Source organism: Rhipicephalus microplus, chromosome X (genome assembly GCF_043290135.1).
Source record: "Rhipicephalus microplus isolate Deutch F79 chromosome X, USDA_Rmic, whole genome shotgun sequence".
NCBI lineage: Eukaryota > Metazoa > Arthropoda > Arachnida > Ixodida > Ixodidae > Rhipicephalus > Rhipicephalus microplus.
The window spans coordinates 452,465,464-452,488,428 of NC_134710.1; the positions used below are offsets into that span (position 1 = coordinate 452,465,464).

The window sequence follows — 22,965 nt, forward strand, 5'->3', positions numbered from 1 at the left end:
CACTCCACCTCGGGGGCTCGACCCACTTCGACAGATGCCAGTGTCAAAGTAAATGTAGACTGGTGGCGTAACTTTCATAAAAGCCCAAGTATCTAGTAGTTGGCCGCTCGTTGAAACCGTCGCCTACTACGAATAAAAGAGACAACAGCAAACAAAAAATTAAAATAAAAATATTATGCCAGGCCGGAAGTGGTAACGACGTCGTGCAATTGTCCTACGTCAAGCAAAATTGAAAGTTTGTTAATTGCTAACTTTTACGTGTCGTTATAAATACGCGATTTTATTGCGCCTTATGGCTCAATACTTGCGTGCGTGCGAGAAAGGGAAGACCAACAAGGAAGATTAAGAAAGCAATGTTGTTTTATTAGTCTAACAGTGTACTTGCAATATACGCGAAAAACTTCACAGACCAAATTGTGACACAACTGTTCACCAGCACCAAAGCATTATAGCTCAAAAACTTATGTTGCCCGCTCATGGAAAACCAACGCAGTGAGGCAGCAGTTTTGAGAATAATGTTTTTGCAATCGTAGAGTACAGCATCTCGTTGCTTAGCGAGTCACATTCACCATCACCAGAGGGCATGCCAGCCATGAAGCAGCGAGGGCAGTTGTCAGTCACAGGAGCGGCTATCTACACATTCTGCGAGCTAGTCAAGCTCTGAAATGTCCTGCCAGTGAACAGCACATAAGCAACTAAATAAAGTACAGACAAAACGCAAGAAACCACCAGCCAAAAGTGAGCAATGCCTCGTTGAACCCCATTGCGCCGAGCTTTTAGTACAAGCCCACAAGACATCATATATGATTGCCTAAATTCACCCCTCCCGCCCCACTCACTCTTAAGACATTAGACCAAAAAATGAGGCAATCAACCATTTAGCCAAGTGTTAGATATACTGTAGAGTAAATATATTGGTAATGTTGGCATATATAAAATTACGACTATTTGAAAAATATAGTGAGTTTTTGTTTTAGTTTGTCCCTCTCCTCACCTAGTCGCGCTTTGGTCATTGGTAGGCGTTGATGCCAGTGGCAATAGGTTTTCGAAACATTTCGTTCCAAGTTTCGCGATATATGCATTTTGAATATCTAGCAGACTACCTGCATACGCCCCCATTTATGGCACTTGACCGAAAAGTGAAACAATCTACCATTTGGCCAAAGGAGATAAACTTCAAAGTAAGTTTCTCCTTTTTATTGTCATATTTAAAATTACAAATTTTGAAAAAAAATTTTGCCTTTATTGTTTGTCTACGCCTCACCTAATTACCTAGGCGCGCTTCAATCGTAGGGTAGGCGATGTTTGTGACAGGGGTTTTTACACCACTTTTCGTTTCAAGCTTCACGGCCATTGTGATTTGGCCACCGTCTCATTTATTTACTTCAATGCCAGTGTAAACACGCTTCTCAAAAGAAACCATAGGTCCCTGGTGGTTCAGAGAAGGGTCATGATGTCATGCTACAAGATCGCTAGCGCTGCTTGCGTCGCACGTTTTTTCGAGCGTTTTCGCGATGCGATAGACATGTTTCCTACTCCAATATGTTAGGTCTCTCAGATTCGTTTCATTGTGCTTCTTCTTTGTCACTTGAAGCATCGCCACCGCTGCATCACAGAGGAGCCCATGTAGTAGCGTTGGAGTGAAACTTCGCCATTGATTCGCCGCATAGCACCATGAACGACGACACTCTATCTGAAAGCACCAGACTTTTTACAGAGCCAGCGTGACCACCAATATTGTTACCACGAGGAATGCAAGACGCACCCAACGAATCTGTACACAACTAAACAAAAAAATACTTCATATTATTTCAGTCGTGAAGCACTGCATGAGGGGTTCTCTACCCCATGACCGCCAAAGCGCATGCGAAGGTTAGGCGATGGGCGAGAGCAAAAAATGGGCAGATACAAGGGTGGTGAATGGCTTAGTCGGGCGCATGTGGCTGGCATTCATAAAACAGAGGAGGCGTCCATTTGATCATGCCAGTGTCGCCAAATCATGGACGAAATATATTTGCTGCAGCTAAAGACAGATGGTACGTTGGTCGATTTCACTGTTAAGTTCCTACTTCACTTCTGCCTGACCAGTGTTTCGAAACCATTCACTTACTAGGGGTTCTTTATTGCTGTGATTCACTAAGCGTGGCGTTCTCATGCGTGCACACGAAATTCGTTGCCATACGCTCATCTCGGCACTAAATCATATGTGCGACTGCTGACGCCGAGATAAAAAATACCACGAGGAATTGATTGATTTGTGGGGTTTAACGTCCCAAAACCACCATTTGATTATGAGAGACGCCGGTGTGGAGGACTCCGGAAATTTTGACCACCTGGGGTTTTTTAACGTGCACCCAAATCTGAGTACACGGGCCTACAACATTTCCGCCTCCATCGGAAATGCAGCCGCCGAAGCCGGGAATCGAACCCGCGACCTGCGGGTCAGCAGCCGAGTACCTTAGCCACTAGACCACCGTGGCGGAGCACCACGAGGAATTTCATGCGCACTCGTGAAAGCGTAGCCACGAGTAAACGTAGCAAAAACGAACTTGCCATGCTAGTGTATTCCACCCACCGGTATAGGAGAAGTGAAATAGAAATTATTAGTGCAATCATTCGCTACGCAAACATACCGGCTCCATCGTTTGGCGACACTGGCGTCAGTCGAAGCGGGTCGAGGCCACGTGGTAGGGCTTTCGAGTTAAGCGTGCTGGCAGCTAGACTCAAGTCTGCAAGAAGAGGTTTCTGAGTGATCACTGCGCACCTTCGAGAATATGTTAATGATAATTGCGGACGGGCAGCAGCGAGAACCTCAAAAAAGAGGAAGACTAAGAAATTCGGCACGAGAACTCGAATAATAATTGGAGGCTGTGATTTAGATGTCGGGCCTTCAGCAGCAGAATTCTTTATAATATGACACTAGCAATATAAGCATAGAGAATCTAGGAGCAAAGGACCTTAGCGTCGCACGAAAACTCTCTTTGTCGAGGCTCATCGAAGTCACTAGTCGAAGAACATGCGCGAAAAATTTATGTATAATGCCTTCTACAAAGCGCACGTCACGCGCATTTCCTAAACAACCGAAATAAAAGTAGACAATACCGCAAACACCTACATTTAAAGGGACAATAAAGACAAGTATTGGGTCAAAGTTGATTGTTGAAATAGCGGTCCAGAAACATCGTAGTGTTACTTTTGTGCTAAGAAAGGTCCTACTTCCAAATAAAATCAACTTTTAGTGGTCCGCATTGGATTAGCGCACTTCAAATTACCTGCTTTATAAAGTGGAAAAGCCGGACCGACTTGCCGGGCACAAAGTTGCCCGGCTTTAGTGCGCTCATAGCAGCCGACCGAAAGGACAGTGAGGCACAGCAGCAACAACGGCCATTGATCAATTTCCCGCCATTGGCTTCGAGACTGCAGACGGTTTTTGTTTCAACAGCACTCTACTAGACGGCCCTAGCTGTCCTTTGTAACCACGCGATAATGGAATCTTTTAACCCCTCGCGTCATTCCCCATAGTAACGTCCGGCAGTTCTTTTTTTTTTCGTGAATCAAACAGAAACGAACAATCATATTTTATTGCGCCACTTGATGTACGGAAGGTTTTTTATTTAGTGCAGTAACATCGATTACTAGTGATGACAGCGGCATCATTTTGAAAATGTCCAACTGCCGCGCTTGTGTTCTTGCGCATTTACATTAATTTCTCGGTTAGTAGGGCACTGTAATTGATAAAGTTGTCGTTTTAGATGTCGTACATTGAGCTTTCTTTTTGACATTATTTGTTATTTGACTTTAGTGTCCCTTTAAGAATTCCGGAATGAAGAGTAACAAGAAGTGAAAGAGCTGACCCACAAAACACGCATTTTTTTTGTTTTTCTCCAATTCTCTGTCGCCATTAAAGTGACTAAGTCCTGTCATGTACGCTGTGAGTTTTTTTTATTGCTGTGTGCTACTAGCTCGGCTATGTTGTGCCTTAAAAACATATCAAAAATGCATATTAGAGCAAAGTGTGAAGAACAAAATAAAACACTCTTAACAAATACGAAAACTTGGACCATCTCCCCGAAGGGAACAGCGGTGTAAAGAGCGGCGGTCACGGCAAGTATTGCAGGCGAACGGATGAGGCGACAAGTGCGTGGGCCGCGGTGAGTGCGCGACAGACGAGGGAAAGGGTGACGTCAGCACGCACTGCGAGGGAAGCGTCACGCCAACGCCCAGCAACGCTGTGACCTACTTGGCAGCGCACCGACACCTGCGGCGGGCGGCACGTTAGTATGGAAGGACAGCGTTACGCAGTCTAGTCAAAACCTGCTTCACATCTAATAGGAGGGTACATCATAAAAGCGACAAAGTGGCAACGCCTACAATTTGGAAACAAACCGAAACATCTGTGAACAACAAAAGGTTATTAAAAAGCTATTAACTAGAACAAACACAATAAAAGGCCACGCCACCGTAATAGAAATGACATTCAACCGCCCATCCATCAAAGCTTATGACAGAACAAAAGGCTAACAAGAACGAAATTGAAGGCCACTATTCATAATCAGATACGCACTGCTTCTCTATGTCATCAGCATTCACTTCGTGGATATGCAGTGATAAAAATATTAAAATACGCTGCTGTTTCTTGTACAAGTACATTTGGCGAAAATTTTCCACTGCATGAAGCAAGCTACAACCCATTGATTATTGCTTTTTTCTCCTCGGTTTGCAATAGCCATGAGGGGTGGAGGCACCGCTCGGGGCACTTCCGAGAACTGCGCTAGTGTAGACGAAGACGTTTTGTGAAATACTTGTTCGTAGTAATAATTTCTGTTAAATGTGGTGCGGCATCTACGTCTAGAAAGTGTAGTTGTTGAATGGCAGCAGTAAAGAAGAACGACAAGATTTCTGCATTTAGCGCCTAGTTGAGAGCATCTCTAAATATGCCCACAGAAGTTCAACACATAGAGCCATTATCAGAGCAAGCAATCTTCGGTTTACTTAATACTGAGAGCTGAATTGTGTTTAGCTTGCTGAACCTGAATGCTTTCGTTTGTACGTTAGTATACGAACACGTTAAAATAACTAACATGTGAATACAGATTATAAAGGCCGTGTTCTTGGTTCGTGAATTAGAACAGTGAATGTCTGCTCTCACTGTGTATTCTGTATAATATTCTGTTACCACTCACCGCAGTTGCCGCAACGCAACCGATGATGAACATACCGAGCGCAGCCACCACCACGTTGTCACGGTGCGCCCGCCACCACGACTTGAACCCTTGGCGGTGGCGACGGCGGTGCGGAGACTCTCCTCGCGAAGCCTCCGCACGGCATCCAGTGCGCCGAGTGCCTTCAAGAGATGTGACCGAGCTACCATACTCGCTTGAACTGCGATAAAGAATAAAGGCAGCACGCTGGTTTAGGCAGTTTCAAGGCGAGCTGCCTTTTATATTGAGAGTAATCTGTAAATATATATTTTAAAATCTCATCTATTTGACGGAACTACCGTGACTAAAACATTCTCGTGCTAAAAAATCATCTCTCACTGAAACGGCCGTATTTTTTACCGCTGGCAAGTTGCGGTGTTAAAAAAAGATCCCATCCAAGAGAGTTATAGCCTTGACACACAGGCGCTCTAAAGTCGTTTGGACAAAGGGACATCTTCCGCAAAGACGTGCAGCCGCAGTGGCACACGAAAAAGCATCAATTACTTTCCGGCAAATATTCTTTTCGAAAAAGAAGATCTGCGTTCATTTTTGGGCATGAAGGGAGTATACTCTCTCGTGCAGTGTGCATAATTGATCATAGAACTAGACATGTCGCAACAATGCGGTGCCCTAGTATTTCTGGAGCTCAGAAAACGTGTCGATTTTCAGCAGTACCACGATTTGTTTAAAAGAGAAGGTTAATATTCTCGCTATACTCTCAAACGCCAGCATCACGTCACTAATGCCGCCATATTAGTGTTGGCAGCGGCGGTTGTTCTGTGCTGCCAATACACAGCAGGATCCTGGTCCTATGCGCATCGCACAAAACTGCCCCTTAAGAAGCGCGTAAGGAGCCCGTCGGTTGTACACTCAGTTATGGCTGACCTTTGTTGGCATTCTATTTTCTTGTGTGCGCATGATCGCTCTTGTGATGCGGAAGCGAATCTCTGTGCTCCTTAAGAAAAACTCGTCTAAATGTGTCTCTCCGCTGATTTATAGCAGATTCACAATAAAACGCTGCCCGCCGTCACTGTCTCAGCCATGAAAAAGCACGGAAAAAACAAGAACAGCAAACCACGATTTGCAGCGGCCGCCTTTTCTACGGAGGCGTAAAACTGTAAACGCCCGTGTGCTCAGATTTGAGTGAACCTTGAAGAACCACAGGTTGTCAAAATTTCTGGAGCCCTCCACTATGGCATCTCTCATAATCATATGGTCGTTTTCGCACAGTAAACTTCACATATCGTCTCATTTCCAGCAACAGCAGCAGCAGCAGCAGCAGCAGCTGCTGCTGCTGCTGCTGCATAATATCGCTTTACCGGCACATTTATGTTTTATGAGCACGATTCTTTAATATTGTGACATTAAAAATCTACAAAACAAATGCTTATCAGTGCAAGAAGGAAATCCCTGATGAGTTAAAAAGACAATCTTGTATATTTGAGACATAAGCCTGAATATTGGTTAAATCGTAAAAATAGAGTAAAAAAATTGGAGTTTGCACATTACAAGCTTTCAGACGATATCAGAAATAGTTTTTACGCTCTCTTATTTCTGGACGTGACGCACGTATATGCACTTTTTTGTAGATATTTGCAACCTTTTACCTTCCACAAATACCGCCATTTTTTCCGGAGGCATTCTTCTGGAGAACCACCTGAAGGAGGAGTCCGCTGTCGTGTGTCATCGGCGTGACTCCTTTCTGCAAAGGAACCCTTTTGGCGACAAAAGTCGTTTACTTCGAGGCACTTTACCTTTGCCCGTGTGTCACGGGTATTATCTACCATCTTAACGCCGTATAGCATTACAGTTTTTTGCTTGTTGCTATCATAATCACCGTTGTGTCTTTGTGGCAAAACTAATTTTCGCTTATTTTCTTTTTGAAGAAAGGAGTGGCTACTGCCCAGGGCTCCATGAAGCGCTGAGTGAGCACGTTGACGTCAAGTTTAGAATGGAATGTCATCTGCAACAGAAGCCCTGTTGAAGCGTGGCTTTCATGGTTAGCTCCGTTGGAAGCGCCCAGCCGGCGCTTATGCTGGTGGCCACAATTGAAAGTACCATAAGCTTGGCTGTTTGACGCCATGGTAGATATTTCAATTCATGAGAACAACTTAGTTTTTCTATACTTTCGTCAGCCTGCAGTACACAGTAAAATTTTATACCTTTTTAAGTAAAAAAAAGGTTGTTTCCTGAATTTACACCCTTTTATCTGCTGGTAGACTACAAGAGAAGGGTAGCATAAGAGTGTTATTATCCCAATTGTGAGGGTGTTAGTGGAAAAGATGAAGTGTGTGCATCTATAATTGCAATAACAATTTTTCGGTTGCATGTCCGAAAGCCGTAATATAGCACACACACACACACACACACACACACACACACACACACACACACACACACACACACACACACACACACACACACACACACACACACACACACACACACACACATATATATATATATATATATATATATATATATATATATATATATATATATAAATATATATATTGAAGAAGTTTTTCAATAGACCAAACGTACTTGGGAAGAGAAGAAACCTAACTTAGTGGTTGTCTTTATTTTACTACCAACGGTTTCAACTGGTGAACCGGTCTTCGTCAGGGCCGGACCGATCTACCCTGACGAAGACCGGTCCACCAGTCGAAACCGTTGGTAATATTGTGCGACGCCGCGTCCCACGGCATAAAATTTTTATTTGCTATCTATTCAGTTTCATAGCCCTTAAGGGGGCGATAGGCAAGTATGAGGTGATCAGGAGGGGGCACCGCAAACCCCTTCGGGTCACAATGCTTTTTCCCTATTTCTCTATGTATAGCGCTTCACTTTGCCCTCTCTTTAGTGATCAGGGGTCGACCCCTTCCCCCGCATGATGTGCACGCCTATGCATAAGCACCATCAATCATTGCAACAAAATCTCGCCTGTATATGTCTGAACTAATATTTGCATTTCTTTTTAATCCAAAACACATGAGAGTTTTGTGGTGATTATTACCGCTGTTGTCCATTTGTTTCAAATAGCGTTATACCTGCAAACGTTTCGAATATTGCGCGCTCAGGTTTTTAGTATTATGTTTTTTTTCGCAGAAGTAAAAATATTTTGCGCTTTGCGTATTTATGTATTAAAAATTTACATATAAATTTCATACTTATTTGCATTACCAAAACATTTTAGTGGGCAAATGCAGTGTACGTCTGCGGGGCTGTAACCATGAGACTTGTTCGGACGTGCCGGACATGCTGCCAGCTCATCGGGCGCCTCGCAGGGTGTCGGTTTTGCATCGATTTTCCTTTCTTTTTGAGGTTTGTTTGCGCTCTGTGTTCTTGCTTTGTGTTCTTCCAGTGATGCTTATTACGAAGGTGAGCTTTACTCAAGCGAGGATGTGTGGCGTCGTATAGTAGAGCACTCGCCAGATATGTACCACATTTCAGCTATCAGCGTTTCGTTAACAACAAGAGTGTGATAACGATGCCCTGCTATGTTTTTCGTAACATGTGGACTATAAAGTGAGATTTTTAACGTATCGAACCTGTTTGTGTGTGTCATTTCATCAGGGCGAAGGCAAATTTGTGGAAAGTTGAGCGCGGGCGAGCTCGTTCTTTCGATTGAAGCATGCTTCGATGTGTGAAGGAGAGAGCGAGTGTGTTCGCAGAGGGAAGTCGGCGGCAGATTTGAGCAGAATTGTGGCGGCGGCCGCCTCCTGCGGCAGTGGTGTTGGAAGAGAGCTTTGCTTGCCGTTAATCAACATTTCGGGTAAATATTTGTTGGGTGAAGACAGCGTTTGTTAGCTGTAAGTGTTGATCACATCTAGGGCGCGAATGCTTGGATCTGTTATTTGGGGATTTGGTTTGCATAGCTGTTAATATTGTGTGCTATAAGAGTGAACTTGACTGAGACCATTTTGTATGTTATACGTCCTATTTTGAGCTGCTATGATATAATTCTTGCGGGTAGCCGAACGTATGCCACCGTATGCATCCGCGCCGGCACGCATCTTTGAACTACCGTGTTACCCACGTTGGCATGCAGCATGTTGCCCTGTCTTAGGTAGTTCTCGCAAAGCTTTCACTTACGTTTAGGTGTTTATGGAGCCCGTTTAGTCAAATCTGACCTTACGGTATACAGCGGCAACAAAAGTAGCCTGATGTGGCCACAACCTATGAACTTTGAGCAATTCCTTAAATTTAAACTGTAATTTCGAACAAATTTTTTATGGCTAATTGTGGCCAAATTGCTGTACCTTAACTGTGCGAGCCCTAATTCGATCATTAGTTCATGCTGTTGAGCGCATTTGATTTTATTTTATTGAGCTTGTTTTCGCTATGCTTGGACTTCATTATTTTGTTGTGGTTTATTAAATATTGTATGCTCCTCGCCCAACCTTGATGTTCCAACTTAGCTAAACACTTTTACGTGTGCGAACAATAAGAACAGTTTAGACCACCACCTTCATTGAAATTTTCTGATGCTTAAACCCGTCTGTTGAGATACACACATGAAAAACTTGAAAAACTACACATTGGCCACGAATAAAAGTACAATTTTTTCACTTGTGAATATGGCTCTTGTGCGGGGGCCAAATCGTCACGTTTTTATTTGCCTTTATTTGTGGTCCGCATGCTGTTTTGTCTTTAGATCAGATGACAAGCTTAAGTAAATTCTCTAGACATGCGCTATGTATGTTGAAGGGATCTAGGGTGTTTACAGAAGCGAATAAATTATTATTCGCTCAAAACATGCAATATTGTTATACATCATGGCATGCATATATAAGGTATGCGCGTGTTACTATGAAAATGTTAAAGTGGACAAGGTCTGAGAATCATGAATATAGATTGAGATTCATGAATATAGACTGCATGTTTCCAAGCTGTTGGCATTGAAACAATTATTCAACTTCGGAAATCCGTCTCATCAAATGTTTAATATGTATTGCTGAATCGCAGCCATTAGCTTTAAGGATTCAGGTTACCGGAGATTGTTGCAGATGCTGGCAGCTTTCTTGGGAAGTTATTGATTGATTTGTGGAGTTTACGTCCCGAAACCACCATTTGATTATGAGAGACGCCGTAGTGAAGGGCTCCGGAAATTTTGACCAGCTGGGTTTCTTTAACGTGCACCCAAATCTGAGTACACGGGCCTACAACATTTCCGCCTCCATGGGAAATGCAGCCGCCGCAGCCGGGAATCGAACCCGCGACCTGCGGGTCAGCAGCCGAGTACCTTAGCCACTAGACCACCGCGGCGGGGCTCTTGGGAAGTTATGTAGTTCAAGATGGGTGCCTTGTATGTCTTAGCATTTCCCCATTTTTTTTTCATATATTCATTCAGCCTGTGGTGAGGGATATGTGAGGGATGAATGAAGGGCACTGCCTTTTTTAGCTACCTGGAAACATTGAAAATTATAGCTATATTTTAACAGCAAACAATAGTAATTTAGTTCAACCAATTGTTAGTCTTAGAGGTATAATCGTCTTAACATAAGCAGCCGGAAGAAAGTTACATTACCTGTGTTAAAAATAAAATTAAAAATTTAATTTTACATGTTACTTGCATTGGATACTTGACGAAAGGGCACACCGTCATATATGTGCTGTCCTGTCACTGAATTAGCATGTATATGCCGGTGGGAAGTTGTGTGTTTGTCCACCCTAATTTCTGAACATTTTTATCGTGATTGCTGTACTAATGTCAAAAAGCTACATATAACGTCTCCTATATTTTTCATGGGCTGATTGTCTGTACTCATTGAAGGACTGTATATACATCTGCACAGCTTTGTAATAAATTTCAGTTGAAAGATTGTGCTGCATCTTTGTATCTTTTGTCCCTTCTATTGCATTTGCTCGGAGCAGCCTTTGCAGGCGAGGTAACTTGTGGGATATGGGGGGGCACGGTTGTTGTCTACATAATATCAACAAGTGATGTATGCTGGAACACACTTAAATCAAATTCACAGTGCTTGTCATACCTTTACTTGCAGAACACCCCTTTGGTTTCTGTCCAAACCAGCCACTACCTTCTACATCATAAGTGTGTGTTGGCTTCCACGAGCCTTGCAAGTGCTCTCCTAGCAGACTTCCACAAATGAAGAGGGGGCAGACTTGCATGGGAGCACAAAGGCTGATGTCCTTGCTTTGGCTGCGAAATTTTATGGGTCATGCATAATTACATCTCAGAGGCAATTATCGCTGCAACCAGGAATCCTTCATTGAAGAAAGTTGTCTGTGCGGTGACTACGTCCATGCGGCTTTGTGTTCATGTAGCCAGCTATGTTCGCATGAAAACCATGTTACGTTCCACCTCTCTTGTTGACGCCCTCTGAAACCGAAATCGAGACGGAGCACTGTAAAACCTTTTTCTAGGTAACTAACTGTTCCATCCACGATGAGTGTGTCATTACCTACTTATTGCAACGGAAAAACCACTATGAAAATATTTTGTGTGAGTGATCAGGCTGTGTCCATGAAAGATAATTGAAGCCTTAAATGCTCATTTTGTTCTGTGACATGCAGGATGGTCAGTGGCTAAGACAGAAACCTTACATAAGATGCACTCTGTGAGCACCATTGCAATCTATAAACAGCAGTTTAAAGGTTTCTCGGAATCCCTGCGTGGGTTGATGGGTTAGGCCCATTTTGACGACAGTGTGTTGCTTGCACTTAGTCTAAGTCAAAAGGTCAGGGAGATAGTAGAGGTGCAGCAGATTGCAAGGTGAACTTACAGATGTGTAAGCAAGCTATCGTTGCACCTTTGAGAGAAAGAGCATTCTCTTTTGGTGTGATTTAGAGATGCGAGCAGTTAAGCTGCATCTTTTTAGTTTCGCTTATCCTGATATTTTTTTATTCTGGTCCATGATTTGATGCTTTTATTTCTTGTATTTTTGTATACAGCTTACTCTTGTTGTACCTAGATGGACAGGTGAACAGAAAAATTTTGGTGTTGCAAGGCTTTCGTTATTGGAAAATAACACAGTACTTACTGAAATATGCAAAGATGCATACCATCGGGGAACTAAACTGAGGACAGAACAGAAAATGCGTCACTCGCAACTAACTTTATTCTTGGAAAATCAGCGAAATATGTAAGCGTAGCAACCATGCGCACGCACATTGCCTCACATGCTAGTTATAAAACAAGCAATTAAATTGACAATGAAATAATAATGGCAAAAAAGCCACTAAACGAAAAAGATTCTGAGAAACAAAAATTCCCCCCCCCCCATGCAGAGCTACAGATGCATCACAAACATGCGTATCCCATTTTTTTAATGTAAAATGCTTCCATAATTTCACGTGTGAAGGTATCATTACTCTTTCCAAGGACGGATACAATGAAAAACCTAGCCTCACTTTTGCATGAACCCCAATGTGCTGGCAAATATGCCAAAAGTTGAGTTTTCACAGGAAGTTCTTGTTTCCTAATTCTGTCCTTTATGCACCAGCACGTTTGCCTGCACATTGTGGTTTCTGCAAGTGTGAGGCTACGTTTTTCAGTTTATCCTTCCTTGGAAAGAGTAATCACACCTTAGCACGCAAAACTATGGAAGCATACTACACTAAAAAGAAGAGGGTTACGCATGTTAGTATTACATCTGTTGCTCTGCGTGGTGGGGAATTTCTCCTTCAGAATCTTTTTTTTGTTTTGTGTCTTTTTGTCATATTTTTTTGTTGTCAATCTTATCGCGTGTTTTTTTACCAGCATGTGAGGCAATGTGCGTGCGCAAGGTTGCTACGCTTATATATTTAGCTGATTTTCTGAGAATAAAGTTAGTTGCGAATGACGCCCTTTTTGTTCTGTCCTCAATTTTCTTCTCCGATAGTATGCGTCTTTTTAGAATTAAGTAAGCATGTACCAACTACCCCAACAAAATGATTTATTAAGGTGGCGGTCCCTCCCTGGCAGCACCCGCTCTGCATTTTAATCACTGTTTGCTGATACTCTACGTTCAGCCTATCAACATGAATTTTATTGCATTAGAAAGCTTACATTCTCCACTTTCTAATGACAGCTATTATTGTCGCCTACTCTGAAATGGTTTTGCATAGCACTCAAAACAGTGCGAGCAAAGACCAGTGCTTTTGCTGTACAAGCCTTGGTTGCACTGGAAGTGTGGCAAACCTGTTCAACATAACCAAATGAAACTTCCTGAGCCTCTTTATAAAGCACTATGCAAGGTTTGTATGAAAAAATGTAGCCAGTAAAGCAATCAAAAAGTCATGCAGGCTTCAATCAAAATGAGCAGAACACTGTAGATTTATGAGTGAATAACTTTTTTTCTTTTTTGTGTGGAACAACAATATGGAATAGGTTTCCAGGCTATAATGTACTTAATGTCTATGATAAGTTGTTTCTCGTTTTGATTGATTGATATGTGGGATTTAACGTCCCAAATCCGCCATATGATTACGAGAGACGCCGTAGTGGAGGGCTCCGGAAATTTCGACCACCTGGGGTTCTTTAACGTGCACCCAAATCATAGCACACGGGCCCACAACATTTCCACCTCCATCGGAAATGCAGCGCCGCAACCGGGATCTGATCCCGCGACCAGCGGGTTAGCAGCCGAGTACCTTAGCCACTACACCACCGCGGCGGGGCTGTTTCGCGTTCTGATGAATAGCTCATAAATAATAACGGCTTGAAGTCACAAATTTATGGATCCATTTGTTCAAGCATTACCGACGAGGTGTAGGAACTGTCCAAGATGAAAATAGGAAATTTTCAATATTGAAGCAGCAAGCCTTCAATAATTTGTCATAAGTTAATTGGAAAAATGTAAGACAAAGTGAATTCAGCTCATTTTCTGCTTGCCAGGTTTGTGCAAATTAACTTTGTTCTTTTATTGCTAATTCACAGTTTTTGCACATTAGCAGGACTATGTCATCATTTGTAATTACCGGTGCTCGCTAACTATGCATGGCAGCGCTTGACTCAAAAGATTTTCAACAAATAATAAATATTGCAAACATTTTTGTTTGTAGTGGCGTTATCTGGGAAAAAAACCATGTAGTTGTCTCGTGTCAGTTCAGACGTTTGTGAAAACTGATGCCGCTAAACACGACTGCGCCGCCAAAACACACATTGATTAGTTCTCCAGATTTCAGACTTCAGTGCCTAGCCCAATGGGTAAATTTAGTCGCTACGTTTCCAATACACAATGTAACTACAAGAGGCTGCTGAAAAAAAAAGAAAGTAGGGACTGTGTGACAGAAAGAAAGAAGGGAACAAAGCGTGCCACATTCCTGACCAAGTGGTTTGGCAATTGTGCCGAGCATTCCAGGACCTGCTTGGCTGCTCGCCTTTGTATTCAGGGGACTGCAGAAGCGTTCTAAAGTACACAGAGAACTTGACCTTGCCTTCTATTTTTTGAGACTCGTGGGACATTACCTGGTGGTCTTTCCTTCGCGAGGAGGTGAGGTATGTTTGGCAGTGTGTGTTGCACGTGACACTGGTTGAAGGGTAGTATACCATTGGACCTTTTTCAAGAGACTCGTCTGCACGTGTGAAGGGGTGGCGACATGACACGCGTCACGTTTTGTTTCTTAGGAGAGGAGGGGAGTTCACAAGGCCAAGCTGCCTCTATAAACGTTCCACAGAGTGGCGACAGGTGCTAGCTAAGAGGTAGTATGAATCGTCTGCAGATAATTCCTGAAAAATTCTAAAACCCCGAGATTTTTTTTGCCAGTCCGTGGCGGATAACTTCACAGGCTACGGACCCCGAGTTTTGATTTCGGTGACTTCCAGAGGCGCTTTTTAGACTTGAAAAGGACCCATTGACAAGTTTGTGGATAGTTTGTGGGCAAGTCGGTGCATAACAAACTTGCATGTGCGCAGCAACTATGTCATAAACTGTCAGTTAATGAGTCATATTTCCCTGACTGCAGGAAAAAGTGTGGATGGCTGCGTGAGCTCTATAGCGTTCCCAGCCACGCGTAGCAAAACAAACGTCAAGTTTCTTGACGCTTTCTGAAGTTTGGAAACAATATTTTCAGTATGCGAACTTCTCGAGAAAAAATTGTGTTTGCTAGCGTAATACTAACCCTGAAATTATGGTAACACGTGTATTGCGAATGATCATTTTGTCCTCGAAGATCATTGATGTAATGCCATTTGCTTGTTGTAGTGGGCAGTGACTGGTCTAGCAGAGAAGTAGCAGGAATGAAGCTTAAACTGCACGAAATAGACAAGACTGTCTCAAATAGACAAGACCTCTAGCAAAGCTAAGCTTTGGCAAATAAACTCGTCGCTCGTGTCGGTCATGTTATATCTTACTTTCTAGGCACCCAGCCTTCACTGACCATAGCGGGACATAACGCATTTACTCTCAGCATCGGCCACCATATAGACACCTCGAAATTGAGACGTTCGCAGAAAACGTAGACGCACTCAAGCCTATTTCTCCTGTTAACTTCTTCGAGTGCTCACTCGGTGCAGCCACAAATGTGTGAGCTGTCTATTTCCCTGCACCTCAAAAATGACCAATGCAATACCCGGACTGGTTTTGCAGCTTCTACTCGCTAAGCCAAGGGTGTCAATCAGCTAGCGTGCTGTCCAGACACTCAAGATGGTAAAATCTCAAACGGGGTGGGAGAGCGAGAGGCAATTTCAAGTTTTAAACAAAACAAATGGAACTTTGAAAAAAAAAGACTGTGCGTGAGTTTCCGCGATGACCATATCACATGCTAGAGCTATAAGTACTCACATAGGTGAGCACTAATGAAGCAATCGTTTCGTGTGATCACTTCGTATACCAAACCACTGTGCTGCTCTTCTAAAACTGGAATGAAAATATCTGCAGTACCATGTGCCCAAACTGATCAGACTCTGACAGGTCTACCGTCGCTTTCGTGAAAGCCCAGTAAGTGCGCTGGTGGGGTGTGAAATTTCTGTCCCAGAAAAACTCCGAAGATCCCATATGCATTTGCCTCAGACGATTTGAACGCCAAAGCAGCCATCCAGTTCTGCTTCTTGGTCGACTGCATTTCCTCGCCAAAAGCTTAATGCACCGAATGCGATTTGTCAGTTTTTCGGGGATCTGCCCAATTTAGACCAAGCGGCGATGTCACTTGATGACATCATGATTTCAAAAACTTTGGTGACCTATGATGTCCACCAATAATTTTACTTAGCACTTGTGTAAATGGCGACAGGCACTTTTTATGCTTGATAATACTTTTCATACATTTAGGATTAGAAATCTGCGTATATATGATATCATTAGATTCGTTGTTCAAAGTTCAGCGGGTGCAATTTAAATCTGTCTTACAAATGAATTGCGGTGCAAAAGGAACTCGTTTTATAGCTGAAAGAATGGACTGTCATATGTTTTACTAAATCTGAACACTGCATTCCTGTATGTAAGTGCGAGACCACCCTCTAAGTATGACTGCTGCGCTGCTTGATCTCATCTTTCCCTCTGTGGGCCTACCACACTTGCACCACTTCATGACCGATGTCAGCCCAACCCCATTTATATTCTTGAAGGTTTCAAGTACCTATTTGAGAAAGAGAAAGAAAGTGGCAACCGATACATCTGTTTAGCGATGCATGAGGCTAGTAATGTTTTGGCTGGCAAAATATTTCCGCCCTTCATGCCCATGAAATCATCTTTTTTTCACTCACTTCAAGGCGTGAAAAAGGGGCTTTGTGTAATGATAGCCAAGAATTAGTAAAAGATAGTTTTCCGGGTAGCTTCTGTATGTAGCGACATAAGTACCAAGCGGACCATGAGCAACACCCGCAGTATATGTGCAGAGGGGTCCACTGTTAAAGGGAACGCCAGAACACGTGTAATTTGCTCTTGTGTTTTTTTACAAACTGCCACATCTAGTGGCCATGTGATAAAGTAGAGGAGGTTACTTTAACATCCACTGAAACGGGTTTGCAAACCTCGCCAGCTATCGCTCGTGTCTGTCAACTCACTACATTCCCCCTGTAGGGTTTCTAGAACGAATATGAATAGACTGGCAGTGATTAATGATGCCGGCTGGAGGGCAAAGCCCCGAAAAGGGGGCCATGTTAGCACTTTCGTTAAAGGAAGAGTGCACGATGTAAAGCAGAAGTGAAGAAAGGGAAGTAGCAAAACAGGACGTTTGACATCAATCCACAGGGGCGTCGGGCATCATGTCCATCAAGGTGCTGCCTCACAAAGACTGGTGTGCAGCTGCGCCCTGCTAGCGATGTTTCAAAAATACAGGCAGATCTTGAGAAACACTGAAAGCAAATGGTTTATCAGAACAGAAGCTGCTCTCAAGTAAAATTTTAATGCTTTCATTTTTTTTTCCCTGTTTTTGTTCAGTGTGCTTTAAGCTCCGACAGAGGCATTTTAGAGTGATGCATATTAGAGTAGTTTGAGTGTCAAAGAAGCGCTGTGTTGTAAACGAAATGTGGTAAAATGAAGGTATTCTGTTGCTTTGCACGAGTCAAAATGTTGCTAACATAAGTTATACCAGTATAATGAAGGCTAGGCATTGTACGTGATTTAGCCATGTTTTGTTGTGAATTTGCATGTTAAAATGATATTCAAGGGAATGACTTTGCAAAGCCACTGAAACAATGTCTTCATGACGAGGAAGTACATAAATTTTTAATCTTATGCGACAAATTGTAGAGCGAAAAACTAAGGTTGTCCTATTCTAAAAACTTTGGGAAATTTCAGTTAAGGCAAATGCATGAAATTGGGTTAAGTTTGTTTTGATGCTTTAAACTTAGACGGTGCAAACTGATAGATTGAGCAGCAGTCATTGAGCTAACTACTAACCAAAAATTTGTTAGTCAACTGTTGCAATTCTTGAATTGACACAGGCGGTGTAGCCAAATATAAGAGACACATAGATAACAATTTCCAAGAAAACGGTTCACTGGCAATAGCATAATTATGGGATGGTAGATAATTAGTAGTGAAAAAACGGCCTGAATGCTGAGTAGCAATGTATAATTTGCCTCAGGAGGGAACCATGTACGCAAAGATGGAAAACAAGTCTAAAATATTTCTTTTTTGTTTGAATAAAAATTTTTTTTCTCTGAAAATATTTTAACATATGCCAAATATACATGTAAATAAAACTCTGCTCCTTAGTGATTAGAATATGTACTCCGACTTTACACAACAAAATATAACAAATATACACATACAATTCGCCTCCTATGTGAGTGACATCCTGAGTGTGCACTGGCACCAAATGTGTGGAGGTGACCAAATTTAATGATTGTCTCGTATGTGTCTACTCATCCGGATGGAGGCCGTGATTGTTGTTGCACGCTGGCTGGCCAAGACGGTCTAACCACGACTCGAAAATCTTCCTCTTCCCTCTCTTTTGTTCCCGAGCCAGCGTCATCAAATTAGGGAATTGAAAGCATGCCCCATTTTCAAGCAGTGTTTGATGTGTTTTGTCTTAGAATGCGCAGTTTTTAAGATGTCCCCTTTGTGTTCAATAAAACTCGTTGACCACTTCCTGCTAGTTTTGCCATCATAAGTGGTGTCGCAGCCACCGCACAGAAACTTGTAAACAACCCTGTTTTTATCATTCGCAGGGGTGCTGTCTTTGGGCTTAGAACGCACCTTTACCAAGGTACAATGAGGCTTGGAAATTGTTTTCATTCCCAGTGGACGATGTGCTATTCAAACACAGTCTAAAAGCCTTCAACATAAGATACAGAAACAACAGGTTTTGTGTTTTCTCGCGGCACACTCCTTGTTCCCTTTTGCACGTGTTTCTGCGTGTTGTTGGTAAACCTGCTCAGATAATGGCTTCGTTACAATACACCAACTACGTTTTCTATCTATATGATTGCAAGTGCTGATCAGTGATGTATGCGACACCACATGCATGAGTGAAATAGGCACGAAGCGACCAACAGGGCTCAAAGAGCACAAAGGAGACATTGCAAAATCCACCCATGCCACGCATGATAAGACAAAACTCGTCGAACACTGTTCGACGACGGGACATGCCTTCGATTTCAGTATTGAGACAACGCTAGCTCGGGAACAAGTGGGGCAAGAGAAATCTCCTCGAGTCGTGATTCATGAATGTGCAACGTGTGGCATGTGGCATTTGCAACGCTAACTTTAAAGACATGCTTGTTCACGCAAAACATAAAGCAAAAACTAGGACAACCTTTAGCCCCTGTGGCGAGCCCAGATGCTCCACCTGCAACCATACACTGCCGGCTACCAACATAAAAAGCACAGCGTCTGACTGCATTCACAAGATCACATCGAGCTTCACCTGCTTCTCAACAACCTAATATACTGTCTTGAGTGTGCCACCTGTAGAAGAAAATATATAGGCAAAACTGGGCAACCAATTAAGGTCAGACTTAACGGCCACTGAGCAGACACAAAGCACAATTTACTAAAAGCAGTATACAGCCAGTTATTTCAACCAAAAGTACCATGATTTCGACCAAGCAAAGCTTTACCGTCTATAAACAAATTTAGGGTCACCACGAAAGAGAAAATACATAAAATCATATTTGACACACAAAATTAAGTCTCTACACCAATCAGAAACCAACGTAGCACGTGGGAATTTGAAATCGCTGAAAGCCATAGCCTAATTGCGGCAGTATTTAGAGACAAGATATGCTTAACCTTCCATTAGACATAAGCGGCATTACGTGTAATCGCTCCAAGCGCACATGTCGTAGTACTAATATTTTCTAAGTTCTTTTATTATCATTAAAAATGTATCTATGTACAACTGAACAGTTTTTATTTTCTAGACCCTTTCAACTACGGCTTTCATTCCTAATTTCTTGCTTCAAAAAATAGTCTGACCGCGCTTCGTTGAAGTCAATGCCAACCCACCAAATTTTCAGCGTGTCGTTGTTTTCACTCGTCTGTTAACGCTAACGTCCCACCTACCCCCAACCACCTTGTTCCATTTTCCCCTTTCTTTTTGTGTTTCTCTCGTCCCTGCTCATTTTCTTTGCATTGTCAATTTCCCTTTTTCTCTGCCAACATGCCGACAAATTCCTGGCCATTCCTCTGAGGGGGCCACCTATGGGGCTACTTGAAGCATATTTTAACCAATGACCTTCCCCGTGAAGCACGTGCTTTTCCGAACCCATTCGGAATTGCTTACCTTCGACGTCATGGCATTTAAAAGTACGCCGTCTGCTTCTCTCCCTGCCTCCCTTTTTGGAATTGCTTTTTTGTTATGCGTCCCATTCATAGGTGTTCGAGAACAGGCGTAAGCCACTATCGTCGGGAACCCTTTCGGTGGCCGGACACGTGGACCATCTGCCGGCTTTGAACTTTCAAGATCTTTCCTTTTTCGTGTTTATCGTGGCCACCACTTCGCAGCAGAACGCTCCTACTTTGCGTGTTTTCTCGGTATTTTTATCTTTCCTTTTATAAGACGATAGTTTTGCTTGGGGACCTTCGACGCAAAAAGTTTGGTCTGTCTGTCTGTCTGTATGTTTGTCTGTTTGTCCACTCATAACGTCACCTGGTACTTGAATTGGTCAACTCCATCCGCAGCGCCTACCAACGTTGCTCAAGATTTAGCGTTATACTTGTGCAATTGTCAATTAAAAAGCAATTCTTGAGCATGTCTGGGGCACCATAACAACACGTATATATTCTGCATGTGCGTCTTTTACTAGAAAAGGCATACATAGGTAATTTTAAAGACCGTAGCGCTTATCACGCTGCACTGACCATGCAACGCTTGCACGAAAAGGCGAGTTTCCAACGTTTCGCTAAGACGAAACGGTAGTGACACCTACCCGTCACCTTGCGTTCTACACCTTATCATCTCTGAGACGGGCGCGCACACCTGTCTCAGAGCCGCGCGCTTGGTTTTCCAAGAAAATGGCCAGTTGGCGCTCATGAATCACATGTGACGTGACTTGATGCGCTCGTTCGCCTCCACTCTAGAACAGCGCCTCCAGAATACTATTTACCGATTTTCTTGTGCAAAACATCAAATAAATGTTTTGTTCACTCTCTTCACACGCAAGACTATGGTCTTTCGACAAAATTTGCAGATTAACATGTAGCTACGGGGCCAATTTTTTTTTCTCCACCGTCCTTTTTTTCTCCAGTAGTGAGTATGAACTTTATTAAGGTCCTGAGAGGAAAGAAAGCGGTGCCGAAAGCCCCGCCATCAATCCGGCGGCTCCACCCAGGTCGGGACCGGTAGACAGAGTCTCTCGGCGACGGCCCGGGCCCTCTGGACAGCCTTGAGCTGGGCGATGAGCTCTGTGCTTCGAAGGGCGGAGTCCCAGGAGGACTGGTCAGAAAATTCTGTACCCACGTTGGCAGGGCACAACCAGAGCATGTGGTCGAAATTGTTATACTCGTTTCCACAGTGTGGACATGCAGTGGAAAAGTCCGGATTAATCCTGCTTAGTGTCGTTGGTGTGATGTATGTACGTGTCTGCAATTGTCTGTAAGTGATTGCTTGTGCTCTGTTCAGATCTCTGTGAGGAGGAGGAAAAGTTCGACGTTCTAATCTATGATGTGAGGTGAGTTCGTGATATGATACAAGTGGGTCTTTGTAATCGAGGTTCCTGCAGGCTGCATTTAAGCGAGGGGGCGAACCACTGACGCGGAAAGTGAGCTCTCGCGCCAGTGTGTGTGCCCGCTCGTTTGGGTTGCCAGCAAAGCCGGAAATGTTTCCCATGTGGGCTGGGAACCATGCGATGTGTGTAGACCGAAAGTTTTCCTCCTTCGTCTCGTGGTTGAAAAGCCTGTTAACGACCGCAGCTGCCTTCGAAGAGACTAGGGCCGCCGAAAAAGTTCTTATAGCTGTTCTAGAGTCCGAGTAAATGACAGAGGCTTCAGTGCAGCTTCGAAGGGCTAGCGCAATGGCCATTTCCTCTGCTTCGTGGGTGAAGTTGGTAACTACCGTGGCTGCGTTGACGAGCGAGCCGTGGGCGTCCACCACAGAGACTGCATAGGCACCTCGATTCCAATATTTTGCGGCATCAACGAAGAGGACCTGCGTATCGTTGCACCTGATCTTGGCGAGTATTGCCTTGGCTCTCGCTTTTCTTCGTCCTTCATTGTGGGTTGGGTGTATGTTTCTGGGAATCGGGTCAACTGTTATCGCTTTCCTGGCTTGTGTGCAAAGTTGGGACTTTTCTGGCGGCATGAAGAAAGGCTGAAGACCGGCTTCAAACAATATCTCGTTGCCCGCCTTTGAGAGTGAGAGCCGACTAATCTGTGCATGCCGCTGTGCCTCAAAGAGTTCGGTAGCTGTATTATGCAGGCCCAATTGTAAGAGTCGTTCCGTACTAGTGTTGCGAGGGAGGCTCAGGACCCTTTTCAATCCTGTTCGAATTAATGTATCAATTTTGTTGAGCTCTGTCTTCTTCCAGTTGAGGAAGGGGGCGGCGTAAGTCACGTGGCTGATGAGAAAGGCGTGAAATGCTTTCATGAGGTTGTCCTCTTTCAGACCAGCCCTTCTACTGTTGACCCTTGATAATACCCTGGTGAAGTTGAAGACACTTTTCTCTATACGTTTGAGGGCCTCCGCGTTGTCACCGCTGTAAGCACCAACTACCATGCCCAGGACCTTGATTGTGTTACATATTGGGATACTACCTCCGTCCTTGGTGTGTAGGTGAACACTCCACATTTTGAATCACTAGAAACCGACTTGAAATGAAGTGAGGACTGTACTCCTCTGCTTTAGAGTCTTTTTCCAGAGGGCAATGGCCAACAAGGACATGCACCACCACCAGGAGATGACGTCTCTACTAACCCCGTTGAAACGAAATCAACAA

The 22,965-nt window shown here is 43.5% G+C and overlaps 1 protein-coding gene across 1 annotated transcript in view; it reads right to left on the reverse strand.

The window, feature by feature from the left end:
- The window catches only part of LOC142776639 (uncharacterized), a 70,900-nt gene that overhangs the window by 44,274 nt on the left and 3,661 nt on the right, over positions 1-22,965 (reverse strand). Inside the window, exon 2 of the mRNA XM_075880619.1 lies at positions 5,184-5,382. Coding sequence (XP_075736734.1) covers positions 5,184-5,382 — 199 coding nt within the window. The remainder of the gene's footprint in view (positions 1-5,183; positions 5,383-22,965) is intronic.